General features: G+C 40.4%; 1 protein-coding gene across 1 annotated transcript in view; it reads right to left on the reverse strand.

Annotated features, from left to right (window-relative positions):
* MAP7D2 (MAP7 domain containing 2) overlaps positions 1-16763 on the reverse strand; it is a 59575-nt gene extending 42812 nt beyond the window's left edge. Inside the window, exons 1-5 of the mRNA XM_081276815.1 lie at positions 16632-16763; positions 9550-9661; positions 8659-8757; positions 6129-6239; positions 4245-4370 (exon numbers count right to left, since the gene is read on the reverse strand). Of these exons, the coding sequence (XP_081132941.1) occupies positions 4245-4370; positions 6129-6239; positions 8659-8757; positions 9550-9646 (433 nt within the window). The 5' untranslated portion in view covers positions 9647-9661; positions 16632-16763. The remainder of the gene's footprint in view (positions 1-4244; positions 4371-6128; positions 6240-8658; positions 8758-9549; positions 9662-16631) is intronic.
* Positions 16764-23669: the final 6906 nt, after the last annotated feature.

Here is a 23669-nt window from a genome sequence, read left to right on the forward strand (position 1 = left end):
GTAACTATGGAGTCATTCATGTATAGAACAGAAGTCAAGTTGCCTATGGAATTTGAAAGTGACCATTATAACTCCAAGAGAGTTGGCTCAATGGATTCCCTGGCTGTTTCTGGTTGTGCTAACCAAAGTGAGGGGGTAAAGTGCAGCCCAGATAATGCCTTTAGTTTTTATTTTCTCCTCCAAGTAGAATTTGGAAACAACTTTCTTGCTTTTATCATCAGTGGGTTGTTGGAACTTAAACTCTGGGTATAGTGGAATCAGACCACAGAGCTCCATATTGTAATTTTTGATTAATTTCTGGCATTTTAAAACTCAACTAGGGACTGGTACAAATACAGAAAACCACTTCATGGGGTCCTACCCTGTGAAAACATCCTGGATACTGCTGGACCATCTGGGTTACATACAAGTGCTCATAGAACAGGGCCTGTTCTCTGATGGACCACCCAAAATCAAGCTGCTCCTCAGTTTTATATTTCTGATACAGAGCCTAAGTGCATTTCTACCTTGTGACCCTGTAAAATCCTGTAAAAGCTACAGGTTAGGAAATACTGGCAATGTGACTCTTTTATTCACCACTGAAAAACTGAACTCCATTTTCTCTAGGGATATGTGACTGCTGTTTTCTTGAGTTTGATTTTCCAAAGAAGCTATAGTTTATAACAATTGACTGAGAACCCAACTCTACTTTCCTCACCTCACCTTTCCTCACATATACCTCAGTAAAGCGATTTGTTAAATGTAGCTGTCTTAGGAAAGGGAGTGATCATTTTTAGACTGCTCACTGGATAAATGAACAGGACAAAAAGAATGGGATTTTGAAATTTTTTGAAAACTTAGGATTTTTGTCCCAACTAATACCTAAACACATTGTGTCTTTCTGATTAAGTTTGATAAAAATGTCTTTTTTTAAAAAAAATGCTTATCTTTTCTTTGACATATCTGAGTGAGAGTAAGGGATGATTAAGAAAATGTGAATTTTTTTTTTTTTTTTGGTACTGGGGATTGAACTCAGGGGCACTTAACCACTGAGCTATATCCCCAGCCCCCTCCCCTTTTAGCATTTTATTTTGACATAGGGTCTTGCTGGGATTACAGGTGTGCACCACCATGTCCAGCTAAGAAAATGTAAAGTTTTGATTCCTGAATGGGACATGAAGAAAAAACTAAACCGAGCACCCTGGGGTGGCATAGGGGACAATGTCACAAAGACATTTGTGATCTTTGTTTTCTAGAACTGATCCTGGAAGCTCTTCTTTCTACCAGAAGGAAACTCTCCGTGCTGCCTTGGTAAGTTGCTGCAAGCACCAACTGCTGAGCCTAGATGGCACATGACAGAGGACTGGGCCAGTTCCTACACAGTCCCTGCAGAACACCTCCAGATACAGTCCACATTCACCAGGCAGAAGAACTAGTGTCACTTAGAAACAGGCTGAGATTGCAAGACTCAGGCAACCCCTTTCCAACTAATTGAATGGAATTACTTGTACTAGACTGGGGCAAGAAGAACCATGGTAGATCACATTGTGGGCTGTCTAGCCTGGCCAACACATATTCAGCTGCAAGTGCCCTAATGTTATCAGCTCTTTGACTCTAGACCACTTATTGTATTTCTTATAAGTGTGCTGTGACTACCCCCACATTCCTCTCTGGAAGGTATTTAGATCAAATTCAACTTACTGGTCAGAGCTGGGCTGGAGCCAGGTAAAAAAGATTCATAAGAAGCCAATGAAGAAAGTGCCTGGCTGCCTAAGGGAGACCCCTCTTGTTAATGGGATTTTCTTTAACTGTTAAGTCCATGACCTTTGAAGGGCACAAGTGAGACCAGTATCATGGGTGGTCTCATTCTGCTGTTAGAACCTAAAGGTAATTCTTCTATTAAAGACATCCTGACAATGAATCAAGGGTATGGATTGCACAGAAAAGAGTTAACATAGAAGACCTGAGTGCTGTCCTTGGAAGGGTCTGCTTACAAGACTGGCCCTTGACCAGCATCTGGGAACTTAAGATTTTAGCAGGGTTCCCTCCATTAACTGATGAGTGGCTTGCTGTGCCTAAACTGTTTGTAAAAACAATATGGTGACACTGCTTTCATACCAGAAGCGTGGATTTTGGGTATGTTCTGGTCAAGGGGTGTTTGTGGTCATTCCTCAGTAAAAACTCTTAAGAACTGAATCTCTAATAAGCTTTCCTGGTTGGCAGCATTTCATACATGTCACAACTCAAGGCTGGGAAAAATGTACCCTGAGTGATTCCACTGGAGAGCACTTTGGAAACTTGCACCTTGTCTTCCCTGGGCTTTATCCCATGTACCTTTCCCCCCTTGTTAACTTTGCTGTGTATCCTTTCATTGTAATAAGTCAGAGGTGAGTGTGCCTAGATGCCGAGTCTTCTCAGCTTTCCAAGCAAATCACTGATCCTGGGGTTAATCTTAGGGACCATGAAACGTTCTTTACTCTCAAAATAGGGATACTTTTATACAGACTAAGTTTTGTTTATTTGAGATAGAATATAAAAATCCCCTTTAAAAAGTGTCCAATTCAATGGGTTTTAGAATATTTACAAGGCTATGCAACCATAACTACAGTCGAATTCCAAAACATTTTCAAGACCCCCAGAAGAAATCCTTTATCCATTAAGTGGTCACTCCCCTTTCTTCCTTCCCCTAGTCCCTGATAACTATTAGTTTACTTTCTGACTCTATGAATTTACCTATTTTGGATATTTCATATAAGTGGAATCATATGATTTATGGCCTTTTGTGATTGCTTTCTTTCACTTACCATAATATTTTTAAGGTTCATCCATCTTGTAGCATCTATCAGTATGCCATTCCTTTTTATAGCTGAGTAATAGTCTACTTTACAGATTGGAAACCATAATTTTGTTTATCTACTCATTGTGGGACATTTGAGCTATTTCCACTTTGTAGTTACTGTGACTAATACTTCTAAGAACATTTGTTGTACAATTTTTTGTTTGAATATTTTTTTTATTTCCTTGGCTGTATACTTAGGAGTGGAATTGCTAAGTCATATGGTAACTATGCTTAATTTTTTGAGGAACTTCCAGGATGTCTTCCACAGCGTTACATTATTTTATATTTCTACCTGCAATATGTGAGGGGTCCAAGTGTCTCCATACCTTTCCAATACTTGTTCTTTTTCCTTTTTAAAAGGTTTTAGCTATGGGCTGGAGTTGTGGCTTAGTGGCAGAGTGCTTGCCTTGCACATGTGAGGCACTGGGTTCGATTTTCAGCACCACATAAATAAAGATATTGTGTCCATGTATAACTAAAAAACAACAAAAAAAGGTTTTAGCTATACTAGTGGGTGTGAAGTAGTATCACACTATGGTTTTGATTCGCATTTCTCTAATGACTAGTGCTCTTGAACATCCTATCAAGTGCTCACTGGCTATCTGTGTTTCTAATTTATAGAAACAGTATCAACTATTCAGAAGCAGCTACAAATGGGTACAGGTTTATATAATTTATGTGTTATTTCACTATATGGACTATATCTTTAGAATAAAGACCAAACCTCACATGGATATAGCATTGCTTATCTACAAAGAGAATGCCAGCTCTCATTAATCTTGACATGATGATTTGATCTGATTTGATAGAAAAAGGGCTTTGAGAGTCCAGTCTAGTGTTTGTCAGATTCGAATGTGCAGGTCAGGTGAGCCTTGAGAGTTGGCCTTCCTACAAATCTCCTAAGTGATGCTGCTACTTCTGGTCCATAGACTACCTTTTGAATAGTGAGGCTTTAAGACATTTTTGCTACCTTATTTATACCATTACTTCATTTAATCCTCATGACAAACAAAAATAAGTCCATTTTATTGATGTGCAAACTGAGGCTTAGAGAAGTTAATTAACTTACCCAAAATGGTAAAAGGTAGTGGTAGGGCTGGCTGTGGATCTCCAGAGACTCTTGTCTACAGGCCACTTTGCCAAACCATCTCCCAAGAAAAGTCAACTAACCTTCATAGATCATCAAGTAGATTTTTTCCTTAAAGTACATGCCCTAAGTCAAAATAACTTACTCACCTCTGTGGCCCGTAAAACAGACATAGAAACAGCAAAACACTGGTGGGTAAAAAATGTTATTAATCGTTGAAGGTATTTCATAAAGCCAGCAAACGGGAAGCAAAACACAAAAATTCAGGAATAAAAATCCCAGGCTGACCAACATTGCTTTGGACATTTTCCTCTATGTCACCAGCTTGGCCTCTTTTACCTGAGTCATTGGCCTGCTCAGAGAGCATGAGTGCACTTCTGCTTCTGGCTAAAGAAGCCTGTGTGGGTGTCAACAGTCGCATAACAAGAAAGTTTTCCATGGGACTAAGGTGCATGCGATGATGAGCTGAGGGATGGAATCAAATGAAAAATTTAAAAAGCAAATTAAAATAAAACAAAATAGAATGTTTAAATGACAGTGCATGATGTGAATTAATTTTTAAGTGGCAGAACAAACATGGGAAATAAAAATATTCTAACAATGAATGGCTTTGGAGTTCTTCACAGTAAAATCAAACAAATGATGCATCATTTAGAGTTTGGGAGAGTGCATTAATTCTCTTGGGACATCAAAATTCGTACAACACATTATTATATTACAGTGATCTGCATAACTCAGAGAATTAGCCCACCTCCCAAAATGTTCATATGGACTCTTACTCATCACGTAGATCTAACATCAAAAAAAAAAAAATCACACCTACAAAACACTTGATTTAGGTCCTCTGTTAAGAAATAGTTCATAAGACACTGATTTTTAAAATGAAATGTCATCCTGTAATAGTAAAAAAATAAATCCTTTCATACTTTTTCCATGTAAATAAGGGCAAAAAGTAAACAAGAAGCACAAAAATATTAATGGCCAACTGATTAACAGCTGTACTCGAAGAAAACAGGACTCATAATCCAAAGATCAATGACCAAAATATTTTGATGGTTTTAGAATACATTATATGGCAACGGCTACAAAGAATTACTTTGTGTTCTTTGGATGCCTATTAACTAGTAAATTTAGGGGGGAGGGTTAAAATTTCTCAATTTATAATCCACAAGCTGATAATTCAGTTGTCAATAATATAATAAACTTTTATGTTTATATGTTAATACGAAAATGAATTTAATATAATATGTAAGAATATGAACTAATGAAAACATGGAATACACTAATGGAACAGCTGTACAGAATTAAGTGTAGGTGTGCTCTCATTCAACTCTTAATTCCTTCCATGCTCCTAGTGCTTACCCATGAATTGCATCAGAAATCAGCAAGATTCTGATACTCACAGGGATTCTGATACACGTGCTATGCCTCTGGGATACAAGGGCCATGGTCAATGCCAGTGAACAACTACGAAGGCACACCGGCCTCTTCCAAGTCACAAACATCCTCCTGTTTACCCCTTGTTAATGACTTGACATGATAAATACTCCACTGGCACCTGATATTCCTTCAATGACGCTTTAAAATATACATTTAACATGTGGAGAGCCCACCATTCCTTAACCTACATATTTTGAAAGGCTTCCAATGACTCATCTGAACCTCCATTAGAACTGGGACAGTGTGAAATCTATTCAGATTCTGGAACTGGCACATGTCCTATACACATCTCCCTGTTCAAAACTGTGCCTGTAAAGGCCCATCCATCCTTTTTCTCTTTTAGAGGCTTTATATTACTCTGTGCTTCTGTTTTCATCTAAAATATAGACAGGCCTACAATCATGGATGACTGCAGAGCTCCATCTTTTCACATAGCAAGTCTCCCAGCTAACTGACTCATTAATTATGCTCTTTCTGGCTAATCAACCACATCCCATCACTGACAGACAGGTACTTTTAAAACTCCTACATACAATGTGGAGTCTTTCAGACTGGGAGTGTATCAATTCCTATCCCTACTCAACAATCACCTGGCTCTAAGAAGCAATGTCACTTTCCAAAGTTTTATTAGCAAGGTCCTGAGGCTCCCACATTCAAACCAAGAGACTAGGATGATGGTGATATTTGCAGAAGACTCAGAGGGGGCTCTCACAAAGACCAATGTTAAGATGCTCACACCACAAAGAAGCAAACTGGAGAGACCATGTCTACATGTGCACTTGCCTCGGTCTGGGGAATAGGATATTGCCACGGTGGATGAAGACAGGCGTTTACTCATGGGAGGCTCCATCTGCTTTGGCAAATTCATGGTTGATGTAGAAAGTTTGTCACATGCTGCAGAGAAACGCATTGAAGACATTGATATTCACGCCACTATAGACTGAGAAACACATATCCCAAAGTGTCCTTCTTGTCCTCATCCATACATCTACGCCACAGTGGCACAGCACAACTCTGCTTGCTTCTATCATCCTGGGATCTCATTATCCTGATCTGGAAATGCCTAGGTTACATCAGCCAAGAAATTGTATACAATTTCTTCAGTTCTTCTCTTCATTTTCAAACGTTCAACCTCACTCAAATGTTCAACTAAAGCCACGTTAATCCGAAATCATTTTCTTGCATCCAGGGATTTTTAAATATATTCACACCATACGAAAACAAAACCAACCTGGACCAGAGACAAATCACTGCTGGAAATGTTCTATGGTCTGATTGAGACTAGTGCTGAAACTGAAATTTTCCTAAAGGTTACCTGTGGCTCAGGTTAAAAAAAGATGTAATTTGTAACTCAGGCTCTGTATTTAAAGCAGAATGCCCTTTTAGTAGTTGGTTTTCTTCCTCTTGTTAAAAGATGGAGTCAAAATGGCTCTTTTGGGACTGGAGTTGTGGCTCAATGGTAGAGAGCTTGCCTAGCATGTGTGATGCACTGGGTTTGATTCTTAACACTGCATATAAATAAATAAAATAAAGTTTAAAAAATGGCTCTTTTGTAGATGCTTTATTAGTTTAAGGTTAGTATTTTAACACATAACCCTAAGTTTGGTGTTCTCATGTTTCAGTCATTTCAGACAGGTTTCAAAATTAAATCATTACAACCAACAAAGAGGTTCTAACAGTGCCCTGCCAACCTATATTGGAGCCTGAGGTGAAAGGAAAAATTTGTGCCCATGGCTATAAAGGACACAAACTCATCAATAATATTTTCAAAATCTAACTCCTATGTTCATCTTGTTTTCAAATCAGAGAACGGTCATATCTGACAATTTATGCTGACCAAGTGATAAGTTAATTAGCTGAAATCAAAGTATAATAAACTGGGGATACATAAAATATTTAAACTTGAAGTGATATTTTGATTTTGTGTGTGTGTTAGGGAAACTAGGAATTGAACCCAGGGGCCCTTTACCACTGAGCTACAGCCCCAGCCCTTTTTTATTTTGTGATTTTTGAGACAGGGTGGCCTCAAACTTGTGACTTTCCTGCCTCAGCCTCATGAGTAGCTGGGATTAAAAGTATATACCACCATCCCTGGTGTTGTTTTAAATTTTAATACTTTTATTCAAATTTTAGGGTTTTAACTACTTTAAGATTCTAGTAAAATAAGTAGGTAGAGTGTATATTTTCTCTTTTGCCTCAGGCTTTGATATGGTTCAGCATCACACATTTTGAAATTCTGTTTTGTTAACTCTGGACTTTTCTGTATTAATTTTTATTTTTAAAATATTCCATTTAAAATGTTATTTTCATTGCTGAGATTTTGGGCAGCCCCCTTTAAATTGTGTGCCCAAGTCAAGTACCACATTCATGTGGTTATGATCATATTACCCTGGTCATAACCTTGGGTACTAATTCCATTCTACTTGTACCCACTTTGCGGGAAAAGCCAGTGCCCACCCTATAGGTATTATAGCGAGGCCTGTACAGCAAAGTCCATGGTACGAGGATACTTTTTGTTAAAGGAATGCCAGAAACCAAGGATATTTATTCCTACTGTAAACACAACCTTCTGTATTGTTGGTGTTGCTAACCAGAAATGGGTTGAATTTCTAATCTTTATTACATGGGAACAAGGTTTTGCTAGTTCCATTCTTAATCTAAACCATAGAATTTCCCAGGTCTGTATTCAAAATAGAAATCCTTTTGTTTATTTGTTCTTCTGGGCATCAAACCCATGGCCTCCTACATCCCAGGCAAGTGTTCTTCCACTAAGCTACATCCCCAAAACACAGCGTTTTAGACAAGAGATATGAAATGAAGCACAGAACCAAGTTGTCTAATTTTTTGGATCCCCAGTGTTACTATTAATAAACTCCCTAGCACTCCCTCTCAAACACTTCTCCTGGTATCCACCACATTAACACCAAGCCCAAGTATTCCATTCAGAACTCTGTTGATTTCTGGCTTTTCACAAGAAGTGATCCAAATGCCCTTCTACTTAATGCCTAAAACAGATGATTAATGAAATTGTTAAAGACATAGATGCACAAAAATCAAATAATGACAAGATTTTTAAGGTAGAAGTGAGCTGAGGATGAAATGTCTCCAGAACACTACAATATAAGGCATGCACAGCTCCATGATGGCAGAGGAACAAAGAAAGATAAGCATATCATTCACATCTCTAGAAAAAAAATTATAACAGGTCAGACTAAGAAATCAACTGTGAAAGTACTTCAGACAGACAGTAATGGAGGAGGGTGATCAGAACAATTTTCACAAAGCGCTATGGCACGATGATGCTCGGATATACCGTTGCTGGACTCGGCAGCGGTGGCAGTGGTCCCTGCGTCCGGAGGAAGAGTGCTGGCTGCTAAACCTAGAGAAGGGGGTGGGGTATTTTCTGATTCACCTACACAGCAAAAAATCAGAGCAAAGAGAGGTAAAAGAAAAAAGTCCCAATTTGTTGTTTTATTTTACTTTCTAATTAGGAAATTAGAAAAGTTAACAAATGTGTTGCTGACTTCTCAAAAGAAAAAAGTATATCACTGCCAAAAACTTAAAAGCACAATACAACTAATAAACTATATTATAAACACCTTTAAGAAAGAGCTAGTTAAATTACTCTGCATAACAGAATGCTGAGATCACTGAAACATAGTATGACACTGAAAAGAGGGGAAAAGTCATCCTGAGACTAGTAATAACCCATACATTAAAGTAAACATTTAAAAATTTAAAGATGGGTATGAACTGGATAATGAAATAAGTCCCCTTGAAACAAAATAAAACGAGCAACAAAAATTCATAATGTGAAAAGAAAAAGTCCAGTCCTTTTTAGAGAGTAACTCTGACTTTCCCAGTCATGTCTGAAATAGTGACTGAGTCTCCTGCCATTTCCCTTCCCTGAAATCAGATTACCCCTGGACCTGCCTGCTGAGGCCAGCTAGCCAGGCTTTGCATCCATTTTCTTTTGCTCTCCCTGAAAGCCCAGTTATTGCATCAATTGCTGTTTGCTAGCAAGAAGAATACACATCTCCCTCTCATGAGAAATGCATACACAGAAGCTTGTCAGTTTTAAACATCACACCCAAAAAGGGTGCCTGTAAAGCTGTGCACAGCATCCCAAAGATCCTGTGGACACCCAGCCCTGCCCATGATCTCCCACTGGAGCCCTGCAATGCAGGGACAGCCCTGCACTCACCATCACGTCCTCCAGGTCCTGTGGCCAGTGATGTTCCCCACGAACACTTCTTCTTCAGCTCCAGCTGCTGTGTACGCTCCAGGGACCGGCGCATCATTGCCTCCAGTCGCTCCTGCCCAGTTCACACAAAGCATTGGGTGTCGACAAAGAACAAGCTCAAACACCCAGCCCCACTGCACTGCCGCCTCAGTGCTCTGGGGTGAGTCACCAAACCAGGCTTTCTGTGCTCAGCATCCTAAACCCAGGCACACATATTCTCTCTGCCACATCACACTCTCGGTGGGTGGAGAGTAAACAATGCGGCTAGGCTATCACCAGATCTCCAACTGAACACTGTGTCCTGTCCCCTCCTCACCCCTCCCTGGGGAAAAGCTGCTGTTATGCCAGCCCTTGATTTGTTTAAGAATAATGCCCAACAAGCATTAACTCCTTGAGGCCTGTCTCAAACCCAAGCTTGCACCATCCAGTAAGAGAACTGGAATTTTGCTCCAGAACCAACTGTAGTCTTTATAATTGTAAGCACAAAACATTCTAATTTGAGAAAATTTAGATTAAAATATAATCTGAGTTTCTGTAGCCTTATACATAGTTTTAAAAAGAAGAATCTATTTTTTTCTATATTATAACACTTTTCTGCACAGTTCAAAATTTAATGAGACAGGAGTATAGAATCTTCTGGCCACAAAGTAAAACATCTATACATCTCCAGAGTTAGGTAGGTTTGGGCATGAGGGAAAGAAGAACTAAGCAATTTTTAACCAGAAAAGAAAATCTACCAGTAGGCTTCTCTATTAACAGAGGATTTATCAAAAGCATCCTCCTGTATTAACCAGACTGTTACTTTCCATAGAGTTGTCCTTGGCACTGCAGCAAAAGTATTCTTACTCTGCACCTCAATGACTCTGCAAATACCAGCTACTTTCCCTGCCACCACTGGAGAAGGTCCAAAGCAATTCTGGTCTTTATACTGACACCCATTATCCCTCATAAAACTTAATTCCATGGAGTTCCTGGAACTGGACTACTCCTATCTGACTCCAAAACACAAAGATATGATTTTTTTTTTACTAAAACAAGCAAGTAAAATTAAATTAGGACAGCAAAAACTGTGTAACTGACTTAAGCATTAGGAAAAGCCTCCTTTATTTCACTTACTGCAAACACATAAATGTCACTTAGGATGTGCCTGGATTTACCCCTTTTGTCTACACCAGAGGCATGAGATGAGCAGTTGGGTTCTTTACATCTCAGCTTCCTCTGTGTAATTTTTTCTCTGAATAGCATTTTGCTAAAAAACGTTTGCAATTAGTCTTTTCATGGACCTGTGAGCAGAGAGGGGAATTATTTCCTCTTATATCACTCAGATTTATATTGACTATTAATTGTGTTCTAGTTTGGGACTGGGCACTGTACAATCACAAGTGTACATTTCCTGGTTGCTCCATTCTCATGAACCTGGGCCATTTAATGCTGATGGCCAGCACTGGTGATCTGCCAGGTAAAAGTTGATGCTTAGAGGAAACAGAACTTCTCCACCATGATGCCTAAAATACAGGTACTTGAGCGTGAGGCTGAATGTTATTTCATTGTATGAATTTAACAAAGTATTTAGTCAATGACCTAATTTAAGTGTTGAAACCTTTCACCCTGAAGAATGAAATTAGTTTTTGGTAGATTTCCTATATATCAGAAGGAACTCATTAGACTGTCCTTTATCTACTAGGGTCTCAATGAGAATAAAAGATATTGAATTTCATAGAGCCAGTTTTACCACTGGAGCAGCTATCTAGGGGGCAGAATTATACAATAACGTTCAACTAAAGGCAAACCTATCCCTGGACTATTCAGTTACTTTTAGAAAAACTACCCATGCCATCTACCCCAAATCCACTGAGTGACTCCAAATTCCAACAATGGAAATTAGGTCATTTGGACCTTGAGTAGGCTTATAAAAATGTAATCATCCCTGAGAAAACGAGACAATCACCTTGTATCACCAATTTTTAGAGAGAAGAGGAAAAACAGGTAGTAAACAAGTTCTAACAGACTTATGGAACCAAAAGAAGTCAGAATGGGATGATTCAAACATATATATATAAAAACTGGTCCACTGCACTGGTTAGAAGTTAGTCCTGTGTATGGAGGTATTGCCTAGTATTTGTGTATACCCTTATGATTCCCTTCATCTGATTGAGCAGAAAGAATCCTAGATTTGGAATCAGAAGGTAAAGATTCATAGTCCACCTTTGCCTACCATTTTTTAGCCTTGTGACCTTGAGTCAATCATTTCACATCCTTGGGCTTCAATTTTCTCATCTACAGAATGAGAATGACATTACCTACTTTATCAGATTACTCTCAAGTCTACAAAGTTAACGTCTAGTCTAGTTCTTGATGTGTAAGTACTTCACCAATGCTGACTGAATCTGAATTTGAAGAGGAGGAGGACTATTAACAGAACATTTTAGAACAAGTGATTCTTAAATGTAAATGTGACTGTATCATAATCCCCTGGAGGGCTTATTAAAACAGATTGTTGGGGTTTCTCCCCAGGGTTTCTGGGTAAGTCTGGAGTGGAGCCTGCTAAGAATCTGTATTTCTAACTAGTTATCAGGTGTTAATGGTATTGGGACCACACTGTGAGAAGAAAGGCCAAGCATGAAAAAGCAAGGGTAAATTCAGTCACATCAGGAAACCAGTATTAATAAATACTAGGAACTGCATACCGCATACTATAATTCCTGCCAAGTTTTGGTTCTCCTGGGTATCATCTGATGATCATCAGAGGATGGGGAAAGGACAAGGCAAATTTTTGTCAACAGAATATCTTCTATTGAGTGGGGCTTATTAGAAGAAATGAACAATAAGAGGCAAAAGCCCCCTTGAGCTCTAAGCTCTAGATCTTCCTCAAAGAACTTGGAGAATCACATCCAAGGTGACCCACTGAGCTGTCCGAGCAACAGTCCTCTACCAGGACATGGCCCAAACACTACTACCCAGACAGCAATCTCTGTCAGGAGTTGGGGCTGTCAGGGTTATGCCTTTGTCCCTGCTTTTACCATATGTGTTTAGGTGATGACATTGCAGGGATAAGGCTCCAAGGTGCACAGCCAAGTGAAGTTTTTTAGGTGTGTTCAGAAATTTCTAGTGTTGGGGTAGGGGTACTGGGGATTGAATTTAAGGGTACTAAACCACTGCGCCATATCCCCAGCCCTGTTTTTAAATTTATTTATTTAGAGACAGGGTCTCACTAAGTTGCTTAGTGCCTCACTTTTGCTGAGGCTGGCTTTGAACTTGCGATCCTCGTGTCTCAGCATCCCGAGCCACTGGTATTACAGGTGTGCACCACCACCCCGGCCCAGAAATTTCTTAGCAAGGTAGGTTTTGTTATCTATAAAGCAATGAGAGTATGAACAGTTTAGATTTGTCAAACTAACTTAAAGGGATGAAGCTACTCTTGGAAAAAAGGCCTTTCCTGGTTATCTGTTTAGCAGGAGAAATGTAGAATGGCCTTCTCCAAATCCCATATTTCAGGGCCACTACTCAGGAAGTTATATTCCTGACTGGGTGAGAACACTGCATATCAGTCCTAACTCAGGTGAAAGTAACGTGCCTGTTCTAGCAGCTTAATTTTGGAACTGTGCAGCATGTGAACATTGTAGGAACCCATTTTAAAGAAAAGATAGGGGGCTGGGGTCGTGGCTCAGTGGTAGAGCACTCTTCTTGAATGTGTGAGGCTCCGGGTTCAATCCTCAGCATCACATAAAAGTAAATAAAATAAAGGTATTGTGTCCATCTACAACTAAAATGAAGAAAAGAAAAGATGGTCTCCAGCAAGAAAATTGAGTTCAAAGTCAGGATCTCAAGCAGATATCAGACTTTCCCTCCCTAGGACAGGCCTGGCTAGCCTCCAATACTGCCAATTCTTGAGACTTCTGGGAGTCAGGCTGATCATTCTGCATTGCAGATGAGGGACTGCCACTGCTGGAATAATTCTGTATTTGCTTCTGTGCTTTCTTGCACCCCCAATGTAGTGGTGGGGGTCCTGCCTTGGCACAGACATGAAGAGTTACCAAGAACATCATGACAACCACAGGGATGGAAGCCAGGTCAGGGTTGGGTAGGAGTGAGTAGCTAACAGGCCTCTTTTTATCTCCTAAACATCAGACCCAGAGAGGTAGGACTTGTTGGGCAATATGTGCATTTCCCAATAGACTATAGAAGCAAAATAGCCTGCACAGGATGAACTATCTTCCCATTGAGCCTTTTCCTTGGTTGACAAGAGACAGAGCATGACAAAAAGAACTTAAGTCTGGCACCGAGAAAAGGACTCAACAATCTCCACAGCCAGGTACTTAGCATACAACAACTCTTACAGAGCTCTTCAAGAACCATGGAGGTCACCACAAAGGGCTTCCTTTGGATAGGGGCTTCTGCAGTGCAGTCTCATCTCCCTTCTCTGAAGATCAAGCACAAACAATGCCAAATAAGCCTCTGTATTGGTAATTACCAACACCAATGTGGTTAACTGGCCAGCCTGTATGTGAAAAGTCTCTAAGCTACACCTGGGTCTCCTGGGAACCTAAGGGTAGGAGCAGGTGGCAGAGAAAGGCTTCTGCTTCCTTGGGTTGCTACACAACCTTTTTAAGCCCAGCTCTCTGCCCAGCCCTACCATGCTCAGGGAGAACAGAAAAGCAAGCTCAGCTTGTTGTTAAGCTGACAAGAGTCAGGAACCATTCCCTACCCGCCATAACCACCACATTATGGGTGCAAGAAAGCACAGAAGCAAATGGAAAATCATCCAGAAGTGAAACCTCTGAAGATTCAGCTGCATGTGGACCAACCATCTGGCATAACATTCCCTCAGAGGCAAGGAGGAGGTGTGTGAGTACTTAATGCAACTAATAGCACTAATGTTCTTTTTAAAAAAATATTTTTTAAATTGTAGTTGGACACGATATCTTTATTTTATTTATTCATTTATTTTTTATGTGGTGTTAAGGATAGAACCCCCGCACCTTGCATGTGCTAGGTGAGCGCTCTACCGCTGAACCATAGCCCCAGCCCCAGCACTAATGTTCTATAAAGGAAAATTAAACACAGAAATTGCCTCAAAAGTGAACCCCTGTGACACTATAGGATGTTTCAGAACACAGGAAGCATGTAACTTGACACTTTACAGTGCTCCTTCCTGGAAGCAGCAGTGACAAGCTTTCCCTTGAATCAGCAATCCTAGAGGATGTCAAAAATCAAATGAAGAGGCTGGGGGGAAGGGGACAAGCTCTAAGTCATCAAGGAATGGAGGATGGGCAGAAAATGGGTGAGTCCAGTGACTCATGAGAAGTACAAAGGTTGAGAAAGAAGAAATTGGTCCTAAATTACTGAAACACTGTCGCTCTGTGGCTTTTTTTTTTAATAGTATATATACTCTGTGCCATAATCTCTTCTAGGTAGCTCTCTTTTCACCTTGCTTCAGCCAAGATCAAATGAATTAAGTGGAGAGAATCTCACTTTTCTAAGGGATTACTCTGTGCCAGGTGTTTTGCTGGACACTTTCACAAAAGTCAACTCCTTTAATTCCTGTAACCATTTTTGTTTGGAGCTGAGGATACAGAATTAGAAGGGATATGTAACTTGCCCCTGGCCACCAGATGCTTAGTGGTAGAGCTGAGCAGATGAAACTACAGCAGTTAGACAGCAGTCAACAATGGTAAACCATAGCTAAGAGCATTGCTTAGATCTTTATTTGCTAAGAAGAACAAAGGAACTGGGTGCTTTGTAGGTAAAGATAGATCTAATTGTGTGTTTGTATTCATGTTCATATGTGCTTTTTAAGTTAAAAAAAGAGGAAGTAGTAAATATATATAGTAGAAAACAACCACTTGGAGATTTTTTTTAAAAATACTAAATTTATACAAAAGTCTTTGTATCCTACAGTTTTGGAGATTAACAAATTGCTATATTGTTCATACTAAGATATCATTATACCTTATGAATAAAAAATGACCATCACCTGATACAAGGCTATGATTACATCCTTTTTTTTTTCTCAAATTCTTATTTTTTTAAGTTTTTTTTTTTAAAGAGAGAGAGAGAGGAGAGAGAGAGAGAGAGAGAGAGAGAATTTTTAATATTTATTTTTTAGTTCTCGGCAGACACAACATCTTTGTTGGTATGTGGTGCTGAGGATCAAACCCGGGCCGCACGCATGCCAGGCGAGCGCGCTACCGCTTGAGCCACATCCCCAGCCCTGATTACATCCTTAATATATTCTTGTTAAGAAAATCTATTACCCAAATATGCTTTCTAAATCCATTTCAGTTTAGAAATAAAGGACTCTGTAGGGGTAACTGCATTATATTTCTTTTTAAAAAGGTAACTCTGTAGCTGTTGTTAAGCTGACAAGAGTCAGGAACCATTCCCTACCCGCCATAACCACCACATTACGGGTGCAAGAAAGCATAGCCCCTATCCAAAGGTAAAGGACTCTGTAGGGGTAACTGCATTATATTTCTTTTTTAAAAGAAAGAATGATTAAAGCAGAAACTACAGTAAAATTTAAATACATTAGCATCTTTGTATTTGAGGGTAAACTAATTTTCCAGCAGTGAATCACAGGATCATTTTGTTCTTGACCCTCACAGCTCACACTCTGGCCTCATATCTGCCCTAGAAACGCGGACAACCCTCCAGACTGTATTACCCTAATCACAATCCCCTGTGAGCCTTAACGTAGAGTCAGAAAAGGTTATGCCTGGAACAGCTCTTGGAAGACCACCAAATCCAACCTCCTCAATGCAGAGACAAGCAAATCAAGGCCCAGAGACACCAACCACTTGCCCAAAATCATATAGCAAAGTGACATCTGAACTGAATAGATAAGTCTGTTTACTATGCCAGTGCTTCTTCCACTGGATCACTGTGTCATCATGCTCAAAGAGCATATGGTGAGCCACTGGGAGAAGATACAGGATCAAGTCTCTCTTATACCTTGGAGCTGGGTAGGATGTCCAGGTGCTCTCAACACTACACTCTGTGTGAGCTGCCAAGATGGTTGGGATGAGGGACTCCTGGGGCTTTACCTCCTCCTCTCGGAGCTTCTGCTTCCTCTTCTCTTCTACAGCAGCCCTCTTTTGATCCTCCCGTTGTCGCTGCTCTTCCAGTTTCCGCCATCGCTCCTCAATTTGCTTTTCATACTGGAGCTTAGCTCTTTTCTGTTTCTCCAGGATCTGCTGCTCCCGGGCAGCTGGTGAAGGAAAGCAGAAGGTCATTTCTAGAGCACCCCATGTGGCATGAATTAAGAAAAATAACACAGAAACAAGAGTGAACAGCAAAACAGTCTAGTGAGATCCTAGGATGCAGTGATGAGACTAAAGTTCCTGAGACCTCCATCACTAGCTGGGTAATCCTGGGCATGTTAACTGTTTGTGCCTCCATCTCCTCTTCTGTGAAGTGGAGATTATGGTTAGTCATGTATGCAACATCACAATATGGTGACAACTAAATGAGATAATGCACATAAAGTACACAGTAATGCCCCAACACATGGGAGCTGACTATTATTGCTATCACTAAGTCAAACTTATGCACAATGGCTAAACTGTACACTAGCTTGAAACGTGATAGCTGTAAGAGTGCATTCACTCAAATGTGTTTAACTGTGCATGTAGCAAGCAGATGCTGAGCTGGGCAAAGGGATAAAACACATGGAAAAGATTGGCTTTCCCTCCGAGAAACTAAGGACCCTTAACTTCACCTGGTCAAACCATGGAATGGTTCCTCAAAGTAGGCAATGCCTGAACTGTCCAGGAAGAAGCCAAGCAAGAACCCGAAAGCTCCTCTTTTGTCTCAATTGAATGGGGAAATCATCATCTACCTACTTCACAGCACCCTGTGGAGAACACCCTGTACTTATCTATCTATAGCACATAAGACAGACTTTCTCAACCAAGGCACCCTGATGTAACATAGAAAATGATTTAAGTGCCAATATCTTAGTTTTCCTGAGGATGACTCTTCTAGATGTTCAGAAAAGAAGCTGAGCGAATGCATACAGTGAATGCCTGAGGGCATAACGACTTGCTCAGAGTTCTCTTTTTTTGCCTTCATGCCCACAGCCCCAAGCACAGTGCTTAGGACACAGAAGAGGTTTAATGATTCCTAAATGAGTGACTAAATGAACTGTTTGGAAAATTATACAATGTTTATGAACATACCAGTCTCCATTAGGATCCACTCCTAGCAATTGTCCTAGCTCTCTTTGCGTTCATTTGCAGATTTCCCAGGACCTTTAGAAAAGGCCCTCACCACCTCTCCACTTCCTCGGACCTAACCAGTCAAAGTGTACAACTTACCCAGACATTTTTCTCTTTCTTCTCTTCTCTCTTTGGCTAATCTTTGTCTCTCATCTGATTTTAAAAATCCATCCATACCTGTAAGAGAGAAAACATGATGATTTTAAGTTCTTCACTCTTCCCCTATGGACACACACCTTGGGTCTGGCTGCACACACATCATCCACTGTTGCTTCTTCATTTGAAGCAGAGCATCTATCACGCCCCCCATGCACATATACAACCAATCCCCAACAGCTGTAGAGCAGTAGCTATGGCTTCCATGAGTACCTGCCAAGCCATGCTATAGTGGTTCCAACACCAGCGTGGGAGGACAGAACCCTTTCCCTAATCCTGTTCCCAGGTCTGACCCTGGAAGGGTCTGAAAGTGTAGTAAATGACAGACAGATCAGAGAGACTGAGCAGAGATGCTCACCAAACCTCTCCCAGCCTTGTTACCAAATCTGAGGGGGAGAGGAGAAGCATAAAAATGTACAAGACTTTGGATACCAAATATTACATAGATATGAACATTTTATTTTCTGGAAAGAGCCAACTGCTAAGGGACACAAGAGTGTTTCTCAGGAGAGCACCGTAACTCTCATGTTCAATTTCAATTCTGCCAAATTTGCTCTGATGTCAATCTTAGTATCTAAGAATCACAAAGAAGAAAGGAAAATAATGGGATATTCCTGTTGTCATTCAAATACCTACAACAAATAAAATGGAACAAAAGACAGTGACCCCCCTCCCCAATTCCAGGAAATATCCTTAGAGTTCTACATCTCTACCCATCCCCTACAGGACCCTAAGGAGCTTTTATTCTTTTTTCTTTTTTGGGGGGTGGGAGGTGGTAACTGGAGATCAAACCCAGGGGTGCTTAACTACTAAACCACATCCCTATCCCTTTTTATTTTGAGACAGGGTCTCACTAAATTGCTTAGGGCCTTGCTAAGTGCTGAAGCTGGCTATTCCTGTCTCAGCCTCCTGAGCTACTGGGATTATAGGTATGCACTCCACCGTGCCTGGCTCCTAAGAGGCTTTCTAAATTAAAGAGTAAATGGATCTTCATGACTGTTTTGAAATTAGAAATAACTGCATTCTGTTACAATTGGTTATTCATGAGTATTTGCTACATGATGTTTAAGCCTATCATTCTGGAGAAATTGGCTTTAGTGCTAATGTTACCACATTCCCATTCCCAGTGCCTGGGCCATCTTCTCTGGGAGCACCAACTGACTTCACACTATGCTTTGCTGCCATAGCAACCTCAGCTCTTTCCAGGGAGGCTCTTGCTGTTTGATATCCAGAAGGGGGGACTGGAAGCTTGGCCTGCTGTGGAGGCAGTGGAAATACAGATGGTGAATAACATAGCTAACACTGGGTTGTCACAATTCCCTGTATGAGTCTAATTTTGCGGGCTGTAGGTCTAGTTTTAAAATTTAGTTTAATTTTATAAGTACTGGGGATACTAAAATTTAAGAGAGAAGTACTAGAAAATCAACCCTGGACTTAAAGTGCTACTCTCCATGTTTGTTCTTCGTCAATTCTTAATTATGAAGTTCCCAACATTATGACCATTATAAATTTAAAGGCCCAACATCTCACATCTCAAACCATTCCAGCCCCCCTCCCCCCACCCAATATGACTCTCTTTTCCTAACTTGACCTCGGGACTACCTTCTGGCTTATACCATTCCTTCTCCCACTCCCACCTGTTTAAACCACACCAACTTTCAAGACCCCACCATTCCCAAGACCCATGATGCCCCATGCTCCCACAGTTTGTGAAGTCCTAGTTTCATCCTCCTTCCCCACGGAGATCTCTCTTCTATAACTTGTTCTCCTCACTACCTGGCGGCTCCAAGGTGCACATGCAATGCTCCAAAGACAGGCATGAAGTCAAGGGCAGAGAGATAAAGTCAAGTTTTTCTTTTCTCTAAACACTTTCAGATTCTAGTTCCTACATCAAGAATTTCATTAAGAATTTATGTAAAAAGCTACAAAGAAAAGCCTAGAATGTGTGGACAGATATTTCCTTTAGCACCCACATCAACCTCCCTACCCAACTAGAACCTGAACCTTGCTCCATACTACCCACACTACCTTCTTGATATTGGGCCTGCCCTAACTCTAATGAAAGTGTTCTTCAAGCAGGCCAAAAAGAAAGAAAAATGGAGAAGAAAAAGGACCAAATGTTCCATAGATATGCATGGTTTTAAGCTGCCCCCTTGTGGGTACCTGTAAGAATCACATCTTCAAGTCATATCAGTAGTGAAAATATAACAGTTATTATGGACCAAGTGCACTGCCTGAATTTACTGGGCCCAACCACGCTCTGGTGACAGAGGTACTATTTATGATCCTCATCTTATTGGGGAAGAAACAGAAGCACAGAGAGGTTAACTAATTTGTCCTAGGTAGCACCATCAGAAGTAGAGAAGCGGGCTGGGGATGTGGCTCAAGCAGTAGCGCGCTCGCCTGGCATGCGTGCGGCCCGGATTCGATCCTCAGCACCACATACCAACAAAGATGTTGTGTCCGCCGAGAACTAAAAAATAATAAATATTAAAAAATTCTCTCTTTCTCTCTCTCCTCTTTAAAAAAAAAAAAAAAAAGAAGTAGAGAAGCCAGACACCAAAGCAAGAACCTGACTCCAAGAACCACACTTCTTTTTTTGAGGTGCATCACTGGGTCACACAGGAAACAAATATTATCCTGGTCCCAAGAATGAGCTTGAAAACCTTAAGAGCAGAATGTGAGTCTAACTCATTAGAGAAGCATGAAAAAGGCAGTTTTATGAGCCAAGCACGGGCACAGCTAGGCACAGATGCAGTGAATGGACAGGCAGGCTAATTATTTGCTTCTTCCTCAAACTGATTATTTGGAAATGTTTGCTCAGCAATATTGTAGAGGCTGATGATGGGTGGGAAACTGGGATAGCCTGAGGACCATGGGGACAGTTGTAGGCTTCTCCTTGCTCATGCTAAGCAAATCAGCTTTGCCCTACTAAAGTGGGTAGAGTGACTCAAACAACCCAACATAGGCAACTTAGAATCTCTATGCTGTCCATTTGTCATCCACATGTCACACATGGCTATTTAAATTTAAAATAAAAGTAAATATGAGGGCTGGGGTTGTGGCTCAGAGGTACAGCGCTTGCCTGGCATACATGAGGCACTGGGTTTGATCCTCAGCACCACATAAAAATAAAATAAAGGTACTGGGTCCACGTATAACTAAGAAATATTTTTTTTTAAAGAGAGAGAGAGAGTCAGAGAGAGTCAGAGAGAGAGAGAGAGAGAGAGAGAGAGAGAGAGAGAGAATTTTAATATTTATTTATTTTTCAGTTATCAGCGGACACAACATCTTTGTTTGTATGTGGTGCTGAGGATCGAACCCGGGCCACACGCATGCCAGGCGAGCGCGCTACCACTTGAGCCACATCCCCAGCCCTAAAAAATAAATGTTTAAAAAAATAAAAATAGGAGCTGGGGTTGTGGCTCAGAGGTAGCGCGCTCGCCTAGCATGAATGAGGCACTTGGTTCAATCCTCAACATCACATAAATATAAAATAAGATATTGTATCCACCTATGACTAAAAAATAAATATTTTTAAAAAAATAAATAAAAATTAAAAAAAAAAAACTAAATATGAGCCCAGGTCCTCAGTCATGCTGGGTATATTTCAGGCATTCAATAGCTACATGTAGCTGGTAGCTACCGTAATGCAGTGCTAAAGGAGAAGCATGGAAGCTCATTTTTTGATTCTCTCCTTTCACATTTAGATGCTATGAGGCAAATATGAAAAAGGAAGATCTGAATTCAATCAGGGTTGGGTTTTGCTGGCTGAGGTGGGCCTGCTCCTTTCCTCCACCCAATATCTGTCTCTTCTGTTTGCAAAGTATCAAGCAAACACTCTGAGAACATCCTTTCAAAGATGAATCAAATAATTAACTTGCATCCCCAGTTTTCACCCTCTAACTATCAGTGACCCTCCAGAGGATGTCAAGAGGGCCCTAGATTCATCCTAAGGCACAAACCAGAAGGCCATGGACTTTATCAACTATTACCACTATCAAAACATAGCCAAATGTAAATTACAGGAATCCCAAAAGACTATCATGAACACTAACACCAGAGATGACTTCTGAAGACACAATATACCCAAAAGTTAATGCTGAATTCAGTTCCACAAGGAAGCCTTTATGTATGGCCTGAAATCCTCAAGTTTAAATTTTCCTACCCAACAGTCCTCTATCCCATGCGCCTTGCACATGTTCATTTATTGTGTGTGTGTCTTTTTTTTTTTTTTTGTGGAGCTGGGGATGGAACTTATGGTCTCACACGTGCTAGGCAAGTATGCTACCCCTGAACTACACCCACAGGTTGTTTCTTTAAAAAAAAAAAAAAACAGGACCTAATTTTATACTTAAATCCCATGAGAACAGATGGAAAACAGAGCCGCGCTCATCAGGGATTGAGCAGGTGGGGCAAGAGGAAGTGGGCAGCTATAAAGGGCATCATGAGGGGTCCCACTGGTGATGGAAATATCTTGCCTATATCAATGTCAATACCCTGGTTGTGATACTGCACTATAGTTTTGCAGGGCATTACCATTGAGGAAATTACATATTAGTTACATGGGATCTCTGTGTGACATTTCTTATAACTAGAGGTGAATCAACAATGACCTCAAAATTTAAAAAAAATTAATTATAAAAAAGACCCCCCCCCCAAAAAAAAAAAACAACCCTGGCACAAATGTGAAGCCCTGGGAGGGACCCAAGACAAACAGAGTTCAGGGGACACTCTAGCTGAGGAACCCTACCTAGAAGAAGAATGAGGGTGCTCACATCAGGACCATCCCTACCCCACTCTTAATGCAATAATGCTTCCTAGAGCAATAGTCTTCAGGTAAATGTGTACCTCTGAAATAGAATTAAATGGAGAAAAAGGCCTCTATCATAGGAAATTAAAAACAGGAATACTGAGCAGCTAAACAACTATTTTATATTTTAAAAAAACAGCATAAAATCTCATATTTCACTGATTTGCCCTTCCTTAGCATAACTTCCCATTATCCATGGGCTGCAGCAACACATTGAAAAAAACTAATTTAAAAATGAATTTTATTAGCCTGAAGCACTCTACTATTAGAATATTAATGAGCTGATATTAGTCAATTATTCATGGTACTGGTAAGAACCATTACTGAAATACCGTTTTAAGGAGAACCAGCTGTGTTTGACTTTTAAAAAATAATTGCATCAATTTTAAAACAACCTCCCCAATCACACTCACATCTGTGCAATTGCAATGTCCAAGAAAAAAAAAGGAAACCAGAGCAAAGAGCTCATCCAACAGATAGTCCAATGACAGCAACTCAGTATCTCTAGGGAGCCCTGATTGCTTCAGGAGTAGCCTGGTACCTTGTTCTCTATGGCCTCATGGGGGCGGACTCTTTCCTACCTCGTGGTGATTCCAGTTAGTACTATGATGATCTTAAAGGAGATAAGACCACTTCTTCAACTTTGGCTTTATAGTGCAAAAGCTCCCCAGGTGATTGTGATTACACTGTCATTGTTGATTCACATGTAGTTATAAGAAATATCACAGACACCATATACCCTATACAGTGTAATACCCTGCAAAACGGTAGTGCAATATCAAAACCAGCGTGTTGATATTGATATAGGCAAGATATAGAACATTTCTCTGTGTCATACATTCATATACACACATGCATACATGCTTGGATCCCCTTTCAGATTCTGGTCCAGTCAT

Source organism: Spermophilus citellus, assembly GCF_964194105.1.
Source record: "Spermophilus citellus genome assembly, chromosome: X".
NCBI classification, from domain to species: domain Eukaryota; kingdom Metazoa; phylum Chordata; class Mammalia; order Rodentia; family Sciuridae; genus Spermophilus; species Spermophilus citellus.